Source organism: Theropithecus gelada, chromosome 15 (assembly GCF_003255815.1).
Source record: "Theropithecus gelada isolate Dixy chromosome 15, Tgel_1.0, whole genome shotgun sequence".
Taxonomy (NCBI): Eukaryota; Metazoa; Chordata; class Mammalia; order Primates; family Cercopithecidae; genus Theropithecus; species Theropithecus gelada.
This window is the reverse complement of record NC_037683.1, coordinates 73,964,419-73,976,637: the sequence shown is the minus strand read 5'-3', so window position 1 is coordinate 73,976,637 and position 12,219 is coordinate 73,964,419. Positions and strand designations below refer to the sequence as shown.

Below are 12,219 nucleotides of genomic sequence, written 5' to 3'. Positions count from 1 at the left end.
TACCCATGAGCATATCCACCTTGCTATTGGGTAAGTCCTCTGCATGACTGTAGCCCATCCTGCAGTGCTCTTATGAGCCTGAAGGGCAGCATATGCAGTTACTAACTGCTTTCCCACTCCGGGGGGTGGCTATCTATGAACACACCCATCCCGCTATTACTGATCGCTTCTCTATTAAGGAATAGCAGAGCTCAGCTCCTGTCCATAGTTGGGACCAGAAGCCTATTGGCATACTCAGGTGCTCCATGCACTGCTATGGGCCCTAACTGAAACTATCCATGGTCACGTGCACATTTACCTTAAACGTGCACCCCTGGTCAACTACCCTTAGGGTTTGTGCCTGCTAAATAGCCCGCTTGGCTACCAGACATGCTGTCTCAGCTTCATCATCCCAATCCCAGGCAAGAGGGTCATTGCCGCTTCTAAACCTGCAACAGAATCAGAGGTTAGCATAACATCATCAATAAGATCATGACACATGGTGGGGCTATGCATATAGCCCTGCAGCAACATTGTAAAAGTCCATTGTTGCCCTCCCATGAAGGCAAACTCTTCCTGGCTCTCTGGATCGATGTCAATGGAGAAGAATGCATTAGCCAAGTCCCATCACAAAGTGCTACTGTCCCAGTTCCATTGTCAAGTCCATCAAGTCCTTGATGGAAGGTCCAGCTGCATGCAGAGTGGGTGTTACTTTTTTCAGTTCCCAATAATCCACTGCCATCTGCAAGTCCCATCAGGCTTTCTGACTGGCCATACCAGGGAATTGTAGGGGATATGGGTGCCACACACTATTTGCACCTCCTCTAACCTCTTAATAGTCTCAGTTTTCTCTGGCAAATGGTATTGACGAGTGGAGGTAACCCATCAGGGTTGTGGCAGAACTTGGGCTTGGTGATGCGTATGTCCACACAGTACCAGCTTTACTACATGAACTCTTAGTCTGAATTCTCCAGCCGCAGTGTGTAAATCCAGACCATAAAAAAGGTCCACTCCCAGAATATATTCAGGTGTGGGAGAAACATACACAGTGTATAGGCAGCGAGCCAAACGGCCAATGCCAAGATGCAGAGACACAGGTTTCACCTTCACTGACTAGCCCCCATAACCATCAATAAATGCAGCTTTGCCCAGAAACTTATCTGGGTTTCCATAAACTATACTGCAGTCTGCACCAGTATCTTACCAGTGCTAGGACCCGCTGTACATTAGTGGGGGACCATTGGATTGCCAGCTCCACATAGCGCCTGCAGTTGTCTGGTACCGTCCACTGAGCCAGGCACCTCAGCCAGTTCCCTAATCAAACCTGTCTGCAAATAGTCCTTGAGTTGCAGCATCCGGGTGGGAGTAGGTTGAACAACATTGCTTCACTGTCCCCCTTTAGGCATTCTCTGGAATTGCTGGCTCTGGGGACAATTGCCTTCATAGAACCAACAGCATTCCATTGGGTTGCCTGTCAGTTTTCTCCTGAGCAACCCTAGCTGCAATTAAATCAATCCACATCTGCACGCAGTTCACCTGCTGGGGTCCCTTCTCATCTTGTGGGGTGGTTACTCGCAGAGGGGCACCGTTCCCTTCTTTATGGCACAGGTTCCCAAGTCCTGCCAATGGCTTTCTGTCTCCCCGAGGGCTGCCATAGCATTAGTCACTTCATGTATGCGGCGGCCCACATACGGGGTGAGAACAGCAGCTAGAGAGCCAAAAGCACTCTGGGGCACTGAGCCCGGCACAAGATCCCTCACGTGGGAGGTAAACCTTTCATCATCTGGCCTCCGGGTATTCAGATCAAACATAGCTTGCCACATGCCCATCTCCTGGAGTATCTGCACCAAATCAGTATATGATCGCCATTTACTTGCTGTTTCTGGTATCTTTTTGGCATCATTCCAAACAGTCCGTATGGCTGCCATTAGCCACTCAATTAATGTGTGGTCACCTTGTCCTCGTGCCAGCCATTAGCATGGCTGCAGTCGCTGATGAAAGGAGGGATGAGTTGTGATAGAAGCCAGCTTCTCCATCTCAGAGGCAGAGCAAGAAATGTTATCAGCTCCCTTGTCCTGGAGATGGAGCATTCGGGCAGGGAGGGGTTCCCCTGGGTGCGGCCTGCACTGTTTACTTAACTGCTGCAACTCAGTGCAGGTATAAGCACTATAAGAGGTATGTTCTACCACTATGGGGGATCCCTGGGCCCTCCCCTGGGGTCCTATCAGCTGCTTATGTTCTGCCTTTTGATCGATCACAGGGTGAGCCCACAGTCAGGGAGCCTCCTTCTCTTTGGCATCAGACCAAACGAGAGTGTCCAGGCAGGAGGACGGGCTTAAGGTCACGCCAACAGCTGTTGCTAAGTCCTGTTCCAGGCTGTTTATCTGGGCCTCCAAGTGCCCTGCTTGTGCCTGGAGGTCCTCCATCCTCAGGTCCTGCTCCACGCTATGCACTTGGGCCCCTAGGCGGGCAGCTTGCACTGGAAGGTCACTTACCTGTGGGACTGAGCATGTACTTCCCTCAGTGCAGTCAGAAACACCCATCCAACTCTGCTGGCGAAGGTGTGTTCCTTCTCTGTGCTGTGTGCTTCCAGCTGCTTCAGTGCTTTCTCCACACTCATTGGAGACCTGCCCACTGCCTCCCACATTTCCAATGGGGCACATCCAAGCAGCACTTCTGCCACTGGGTACCATAGCCCATGCTGCAAGATGTTAGGGAGTGGCTCTCTAGCTGCTGTTCTCACCTCGAATGTGGGGTGCCACATACATGAAGCAACTACTGCTATGACAGCCCTCTGGGAGGCAGAAGGCCATTGGTGGGACTGGGAAACTTATGCCATAAAGAAGGGGAAGGTGCCCAATCCACAGGTAACCGCCCCATGAGGTAAGAACGGGTCCCAGCAGCCAACCCAGGAGCCCTCAAGGGCTGAAGACACACTCACTTCATCCTGCCAACGTTGCCAATTGTCAGGGTCATGACTATGCCAAATGTGCTGCTTGGGGTCAGGTTCCAGGTCATGCTGATGTTTGAGGGGAGTGGGTGGATGGTCAGATAGCTGAGAACACTCAGCACGGGCTGGAACCTGACCGTGAAAAAACACTCAGGGGGCCATAAGCAGGTGAAATATAGTTTATTCAGCATTTCTCTCATCAGTACCTTACACTAGCTCTCTCACACTGTCCACCTTTTCTCAGCTGTTTAGTCCCGCAGCTCCCACACACAGCTGCGCGGCCGGCTCTCCCTTTAGGGTCAGCAGCTTAACTCTTTCTCTCTGGGCATGAGCAAGCTGAGCTGTGTTCTGGCTCTGTCCTGTCCATCTGCAAAGATGGACAGCTCCGGTGCTCTCTCTCTTTCTCTGGGCGAGAGTGCACCTGTACAGTGTCGACAAGGAAATTTTACAGACAATAGTGGCTTAGAGCCAAGTGACGAGCCTTCCCTATGTTATGGCTATGGTGGTAAGCTTCTCTATGTTATGTCTACATGGCTATGATAATGAGTGGAGTTATACACCTACACTCTAAACTCACTGAGTCTGGATGTTCATCTCTGCCTATCCTTGACCAAAGCACAGCCATGTTCCTTATAAGAGAGTAATCACACTTTGTGCTGCAGGCATGATCTAATCAGGAAGGGGTCAGGAAAGACCTCTTCCCACCCAGTAGGATTGTTTGGTTGGCCAGGTGCACTGATTGAGGTGAAGACTGCTAAATTCCTGTGAAGCATCAGGTATTGCAGCTGCAAGATGTTAGGGAGTGGACTTGGCTGGGTAATAGTCTAATCTGCTGCAGCTTTGCAGGATTACTGCAGGGTGCTCTTTCAATTTTCTATCAATTCCTCATTGCTATCTCTGTCTTTTGGAATCTAAGAAGTATATCTCCTTCTTTAAACAGAGATTATGGGAAGAGAGGACTTCAGTGCTGAAAGACAATTTAGAAATTATCTAGTCTGATCTTCTGGCTTCATAGAGGGTAAAATTTATGTTGCTAAATGCTAAGCGACTTGCCCAAGAGCATACTAGGAGCTGGTGGCAGAACTAGGACTAGAAGCTGGGTTTCATGGCTTCAAACAGATCTTCTTTCCATTACTTTATAATTAAGATCCACTGTACAAAGGTCAGTCAGGTTCAGCTATGCCTGAAGTTCATCAAACTTTCTTAAGCCTGGAGGGCTTGTTAAAATACAAATTGGTGGGCTCTACCCCCAGGGCTTCTGATTCAGTAGTAAATGTCAATGGGCTGAGAATGTGGAAGTCTGATAAGTTATCAGGTAATGATGATGCTGTTAGTCCAGGCACCAAACCTTGATAACCACTGAGATACCCTAAAGTTACCAAATGGAACAAACATTTCTTTCTCTTCTCATTCATTTGTTCAGTTGTTTACTCATTCATCAAATATTTATTGAACATCATCAACTGAAAGCGTCACATGTTAGTGCTGGGGATGGGAAACATGAAGATGACAAAAGCACAATCCTCTTCTTGAGTTCACAATCACTGGGGAGGGACAGATGCATAATGGGCAAACATTTAAGTGCAGTGATAGAAGTCAGCACAAAGTTAATGGTTGCACCAGAATCAAAGTAACTGAAGTGGAAATATTTCATGGAAGGCTTCACAGGAAAGGCAACACTCAGTCTGTCTGGGCCTTGAAGGACAAGTGGGATTTCTCCACATAATGCAGGGACAAAAAGATATTCCAGCTTAAAGGAATAGCATATGTAAAGACATAAAGAACGACATTTTAGGGAGAACTGGCTTAAGTGGCAGAAACACAGGCTGTATGGAACAGATGCCAAGGAGTGGAAGACGATTAAGACAGAAAGTTATGGAGCTGAAGAAATGAAAGCCATTTCATGATCTGCCAAAGTGTTTGGGATTCATCTTGTACGCAGCAAAGATACTGAAGGGTTTTAAGCAGGAACATGTTTTCAAGTAGCCTGGGCTACAGTGGAGAGTAGATGAGAGGGTTTCCTGGAAGCAAGGAGGAATTAAGAATCTATTATAGCAATCTATATGAGAAATGATGATAACTGGCCCAAAACAATAGCAATGGGAATGGATAGAAGTAAGCATTAATATAACCAGGGCTTGTTAACAGGTCAGAAGTAAAGAACGAGAGTAAGGAGGGAGTCACAGATAATTCCATGGTTTCTAGTTTGGCCAGCTGATGAAGTGGAAAGACTATTAATAGAGATAAGAAATAAGGCAGAAATAGGCTGGAGGGAGATACTAAAGGTTCATTTGGGACATGTTGGGACTCTGATGTCTAAGGACAGACAAGAAGAGATGTCCTGCTGTGACTGGAAAATACCATTTGAGGTTCAAGAGAATGGTACAATGTCAGGATAGAGATTGGGGTAATGTCTTCGAAGGGAATAAGCTTAGGGAGATGAGATGAATATCTTGTCCTGGATTAATATTTACATTGCTGTCACAGTGATAAGTGATATAACCTCAATTATAAAGAAGAGGAAACCAAGAGATTAATGATACCAAGGGATAACCAGAAAAAAGTGAAAATCAAAATGCAAAATTTCTAATTTTGAAACTTGAATATTTTGAGAATGGATGCTAAGAAAACAACTTAACATCCATTAGCAATATACGTTTCTAATTAGTGTTCTTAGCTGAGCCACTACTGGTTCATTGGCTTGAGACCTTCTTTGGGCAAATTCTTAACTCCTTCAGGCCTCAGTCATCTAATCTGTAAAACAGGGTTCCTGAGGATTAAATAAAACAATTCAGATAAAACATTTAGCATATTTGGCATATAAAAAGGGTGCTGTAATTTTAAAAATATTTACTTATTAGTGGAACAACTATGCTAGAAAGCAGAAAACAACTAAAAACACATTATTAAAACTATCCAAGAAAACCACCAGTAAAAGAACAAGTGAAATTAGTTACTCGGAAGACAAACGCTATACAAATGAATGGCTTTTTCTTGCTACTTCCTGAATACAAAGAATGGTATTTAGTCTGACATGCCACCTACTATGACTACACCACAAAGCACCTCTAATTCCTTGTATTAGTTTTCTATTGCTGTGAAACAAAATATCACAAACTCAGCAACTTAACACAAATTTATCTCAGTTCGCATGACTGATACTCTGCTTAGGATCTTACCAGGCTGAAGCCAAGCCGCTGGTCGGTGCGGTGGTTCTTGGTTCTCACAGGGTCCTCTTGCAAGTTCATAGGTCACAGGCAGCAATCCATTTCCTTGCAGTTGTAAAATTGAGGTCCTCATTTTCCTTCTGGCTGTCAGTTGGGGGCTACTCTCAGCAACTTCAGGCTGCCTGCAGTTCTTTGCCACATGGCCCCCAGAGGCAGTTCACAACACAGATGTGAACTTTTTCTCTACAGGCCAGCAAGGAACTTCTGGAGCACTAAATCCTTTTCATGCTTCTAATCTGACTTCTGTTTCTGACTTCCAGACAGAGATTTATTGGGCTCATATGATTAGCTCTTCTGGATAATCCATTTTATGGTCAACTAATCTGGTACCTTAATTATACCTGCAAAATCCCTTCACAGCAGCACCTAGAATGGTGTTTGAATAACTGGGAGGTGTGTGTACCCCAAGGGGCTGGAGACAGGGACCATCTCAAGACCCTTCTACCATATTCCTGAAGCACCTGCAAGTTCAGTCACAGGACTGAGCAGTGATTTTTAGCGGCATTGCTAGATTTAACGTTTTACCCTTTGGCTATTTCTCTACACTCCATTTATATTTGAATGACAAGTTGCAAATACCTCAAAGTCCAAGAGATACGCATTTTAGAATGATGTGTAATTATGGGTCTTTCACCTTTAAGTTTGTGCCCCTAACACCTGCATAATCATTGGGTCAAGCCAAGAATTTGTCACTTAAAAAAAAAAAAAGGCCGGGCGCGGTGGCCCATGCCTGTAATCCCAGCACTTTGGGAGGCCGAGGCGGGCGGATCACGAGGTCAGGAGATCGAGGCCATCCTGGATAACACTGTGAAACCCCGTCTCTACTAAAAAATACAAAAAACAAAATTAGCCGGGCGTGGTGGCGGGCGCCCGTAGTCCCAGCTACTCGGGAGGCTGAGGCAGGAGAATGCCGTGAACCCGAGAGGCGGAGCTTGCAGTGAGCCGAGATCATGCCACTGCACTCCAGCCTGAGCAACACAGCGAGACTCTGTCTCAAAAAAAATAAAAAGAAAAAGAAAAGAAAAAAATAGCAGTTTTTCAACTAAAATTGTTTACTATTGTTTAAGATTTAAGAAATGTCAGTTTGATCAATATAGTCCTGGCAATAAATCAGTTGAGGCCAAGCCTGGTTTGAGGGGGTATGTGAACATATATTTGCCCTGAACATATTTAATTAAAGAGCATGTATTTTAGGTTGTCAAATCAACTGGTTTCTTTCAGGAGCCTCCTAGCTTAGACACAGCCAGGCTGAGAAACCATTAATCAAAAGGAGCAAGGAGCAAATGCTAAGCTGTGGGTGGAGCTGAAGTACAAATCATGGTTGAGATGCTTAACTTCCAGGGCCACCAGAAACAGCTGTCTCTGCACTGGTCTCAGCCAGGTAAAACTCCAGAAACTTCAGAAACTGCTCTGCATTTGGGACACTCCAGGGCTGCCAACAACAGCTGTCCCCACAACTGGCCTAGGAAAAAAAAAAAAAAGAGATCTCCCATCCCTTTCCCCTATCTTACCCAGATTCTTGAGGGTCAATCTATACATGGGTCCTTTAATATGTTCATTTTGCTCGCTGATCACACTATTCCAGACTAGTCAATGCAATACACAACAGGAACAAATGATGGTGTGATGATGTCTTGAATATCTCGAGATACCAAAGTTTATACTCACTATATACAGGTTGACCTAATGATATCTCGGGACACTGATAAAAGCCAGTGTTCACATGTATGTTCGCATTTTGGTCTCTGGATCCTAAAAAATGTGTAAGTGCATTTTAAATTACTTTTTGGACTTTCTCTCGTCTCCTTCTTTACTATAGGTAATGATGAGACTTTAAACTCTCTTTTCCATGCTGTAAAGGGATTCTAAACTCTATAAATCATAGTTAAGCTGGTGTTCCTACATGACTGAGTTATAATCCATTGATTCTTGAGCCCATTTATCCTGCTTACTCCACCTCATCTTCAACAAAAGGAAAGATACTGGGGACACTAAGTGAACTCTCTGTATTGAAGGATTAAGGCGATGTCTCGGTCTCTGATACCTGTCTGAGAACATCAGACTCATCCCTAAAACAAACTAGGATGTCTGGGTTGGCACTGGCAGAAATCAAATTTTGAAGTATACTTCAAAAGAAAAAAAAAAAAACAACTTTTAACTACAAATGCAGATTTTCCTTTTGCTTCTTCCCACATTATAGACATGGTAGAACAATATTTTGCCCATACTTAGTTAAATTGTTCCAAGTTGGAAAGAACCAAACATAGACACTTTGGCATTATTAATGGTGAGCAGGCAGGTTTATTCAGAAAAAGCTCAGATTCATACTTGTAAAAGTCTGAAAAAAAGATTAAAATGCTATTACAACACAGTTGACCCAAATAACACAGGTTTGAACTGTGCAGGTCCACTTATCTGTGGATTTTCTTCCACCTCTACCACTGAGACAGAAAGAACAGCTCCTCCTCCTCAGACAACTCAGCGTGAAGATGAGGATGAAGAACTTTAGGATGATTCACTTCTACTTAATGAATACTGAATATATTACTTCCTTAATAACGTTTTCTTTTCTCTAGCTTACCTTCTTATAAGAATAGAGTATATAATACATACAGCACAACAAATATGTGTTAATCAACTGCTTTATGGTATTGGTAAGGCTTCCAGTCAATGGTAGACTAACTACTAATTAAGTTTTTGGGGAGTCAAGTTATATGCAGATTTTCCACTAAGCAAATGTTCAGCGCTCTTAACTCCTGTGTTGTTCAAGGGTCAACTGTATATATGTTTAAGAGTTACTGTTTACCCAGTAGATCAAGCCAAGACCAAGTTAGGTTTATGTGTTTTTGGCTTAACCTAAGAAAATGTTCAGACTAAAGCAGTCCATCAATAGAACAGACTGCCTTTTAAACCAGGGAACAACTTCTCTTTGTATTTTAGGTATATGAATGACCATAGGTGATCTGCTTTGGGTCATCTATGGTCCCTTCCAACTTAAAACTTCTATATTCATGAACACTGCATAACTGAATTGTGGATTTCATATAAATAATATCTCGTTGCCTACTTTAGGTTTGAAATGTTTTCCTTCTCAATTGCATAGATATATATATAGCACCATCCCCACCATGAACTCTGATGTAGAAAACACAAGATTCTAAAGTCATTTGTGAGGCTAAACAGACTTAGGCACTTCCATGTAATACTGCAAAAAGCAACAGACTTAAAGGTACTACTTGCTCAACGTGTCATTCCAAACACATAGACTATGATTAGCAGCTGAATTTAACAGTATCTTTCCGCTTTGAAAAACACTTCATATACCTTTACAAAGAAGCCATAGTATCTCAGGGTAGAAAAACCCAATAGGTAGGAAACATGGTCTTTTCTTAGAAATGAACTATGTAATTTTGAGTACTTATCTCAAAATCATTGCAGAAACATATCTAGTGCTTGTGGAAAAGGAATCAAATTTTTTTTTTTTTTTTTTTTAGCTAAAGGTTTTGAATTTTTCTTGTGACATTTAAGTCTTTTATTGTATGCTGATTTTTATGATTATCTGTTTCATAATGGTTATTCTTGCCTCCATGAAAGGGAAGACTAGAACAAAAAACTGACAAGACCAAGTTCTCGCTCCATCACCAACTTACTGAATGATCCTAGGCAAATCATGTGGGCTCTTTCTTGTGTTTTAAGGTTTACCTCCAATGAAGTAACTACCTCAGACTGGCTGTGAAGCTCTCATAAGGTGATGGATTTGAAAATGCCTTGCAAAGTATGAGCAGTTCATACACAGAAAGTTTCACGTACTTCTATATCTTGCATGATGCCTACCCATGGTTAGGGTGATAACAGTTGTTGATCCAATTATGAAAGAAAGAAAAAGAACTCTTTAAAATAGTGAAGTAAAATAGCTAATTTTCCCATGGGTTTATCATTTGCTCTATTCAAAAGTTTTAAAAATTATATTAACTATATAACTAAACATATTTATCTTTATTATATATGATATGCAATTATATAAGACATACTATTATATATATAATGCTTAAACAATTATATTTAAATATAAATTATACTTTCCTTCCCCAGATAAGACAAAGAACGTGTTTACTTCTTTGAGGATTTATTGGTTCCTGTGAAACCTGTGAAGGTCACTAACACTCTATAGCCAGAGAATGACAACATATGATTGTCTTTTCAGTCTTGTAGTATCCACAGTAGTGATGTCTGTCCATGGACAAGTGTCTGTCCAGAACATCCATTAAACTCCATGCCTGCTCTGTGTGTCATGGGGACAGGGACAGAAGACAGATTCACTGGTGGTAGGCCTTCCCTTTGGGGTGTGTCATGACAACGATACCCCAGGTGGCAATGCCTAGAAAAAAACAACAATACCATATCTTTATGCTGCATTTTAATTTACCAAGTGTTTCACATACACGCCATCTTATTTAACCCTCACAACACTTCTGGAGGAAATATTACCATTGTATCTTTCTTATAGGCAAGTGAAGCACAGAAAAAGAAAAAAAAATCAGGAAAAAAAAAGAACATCTTGTAGGAGAATTTACCTATACAGAATCAAGAAGGTAACACAGTTAGAAACCTCAAATTTTATTCACTGACAATCGGTTTGAAAGCTAAAAAGATCATGACGTTTTACTGATGACATCTTGACGATCACAGAAAGGGGTTGTGGGCGACATTACCCAGGTGTACCAAGTAGGTGAGCTTAGAACCCACGTCTAAAGATCTGGGATTCAAGGCAAATTTCTTAAATTAAGGTCAAGTGCCCTCGCTCAGGCTTTCTCCAGGACCTGGAGAAAAAGTATGGGCTTTGAGATCTGATATACCTGGGATCAAGTGACTGTCATTTCCCGACCATGAACACAATACTCCTCGTTGCCTTGGTTTGCTCCATAGTAAAATGAGAATACTATAATCATACCTACTTCTAACAGCTATTCTGAGAATTAAAAGGACTGAGCCTAATAAGCGTTCTCAAGAAATACTGATTTAAAATTTAAAAAAAAAAAAAGAAAGAAAGGCGTTCCAACAACTTCTTCTCTCACCTTGTTTGAGGTGCCCCCACCACCTGACCAGCGCCAGCACCCCGCCTCCCCGCCCACGTGGCTGCTCCCTTTCCTTCCTCTACCCCACAGATACCCAACCCGCCCAAGTGCTGTGCCCTGCTGCTCACTGATGCCGATGACCATCTTCGTAATTGTCCATGGACCCGGGGGATATCCCATCTTCATGGGTTTCCGTGCCTCCCAGTAGACGTACCCGCCCGCCCCCATCAGCCCCAACCCAGAAAGCACGCGACAGCTCCAGCAAGTCTTCAACCAGTTGTGTTCTGCTGGGGAAGTCGGCGCTCCGGGTGTAGCTGGGGGCGCAGGCTTGGCGGGCGCGGCGGCGGTATCGGGAGACGCAGCGATCTTGGAGAACTCCAAAGGCTTGGACACCTGAGACCCCATGTTCTGGAACTCGGCCTCAACCTTGGGAGTCTGGTTCAAACCGACGTAAACGATGCACCGGAAAGCAGAGCGCCGGAAAGCAGAACGCCGGGACGCTTGCGCCGTGCGAGGAGGAAACCTGAGGGCTGCTGGGAAATGAAGTTCCCCTCCGCCTCAGAGGGGGAAAAGGTGAAAGAATGCTGCCCCTTTTTGCTGAATTTCTCTGGCAGCAACAACCTCGGATGCGCTGGAGGCCAATTCCAACCCTCCTCCCCGCCGTCTCCCCCCCCGCCCCCCCCCCCCCACTCTTTTAGAAATTCTGTAATCGCTACTCACTGAATGCATCACCTTTCAATCTCCTTAGAGGAGAAGTCTGGGTCGCTAAGTTTCTTGCCTTACATGAACTGCCAGACCTTGGGCATGTCATATCTCCTATCCAGAGGCCTGTGAATCAAGGAGTTGGGTTTTATATGTGCACAATCATGTGCTAGATACAGACATACCTTAGAAATATTGCAGGTTTGGTTCTAGACCACCACAATACAGCAAATATCTCAATAAAGCAAGTCATGCAATTTTTTTGGTTTCTTGGTGTATATAAAAG

The 12,219-nt window shown here is 43.7% G+C and overlaps 1 protein-coding gene across 3 annotated transcripts; it reads right to left on the bottom strand.

The window, feature by feature from the left end:
• Positions 1–8,427: 8,427 nt before the first annotated feature.
• Positions 8,428–11,972, bottom strand: DMAC1 (distal membrane arm assembly complex 1). 3 transcript variants are annotated; one of them, XM_025360262.1, is made up of 2 exons: positions 11,348–11,972; positions 8,428–10,534 (listed from the first exon to the last, which is right to left on the bottom strand). In XM_025360262.1, the coding sequence occupies exons 1-2, from the start codon at positions 11,634–11,636 to the stop codon at positions 10,473–10,475; spliced, it is 351 nt and encodes a 116-aa protein (XP_025216047.1). In that variant the 5' UTR covers positions 11,637–11,972; the 3' UTR covers positions 8,428–10,472. The 3 variants fall into 3 exon arrangements, with proteins under 3 accessions (XP_025216047.1, XP_025216046.1, XP_025216049.1); XM_025360261.1 differs by having other exon boundaries at positions 11,446–11,972; XM_025360264.1 differs by having other exon boundaries at positions 8,438–10,534; positions 11,360–11,972.
• Between the last annotated feature and the right edge of the window lie 247 nt (positions 11,973–12,219).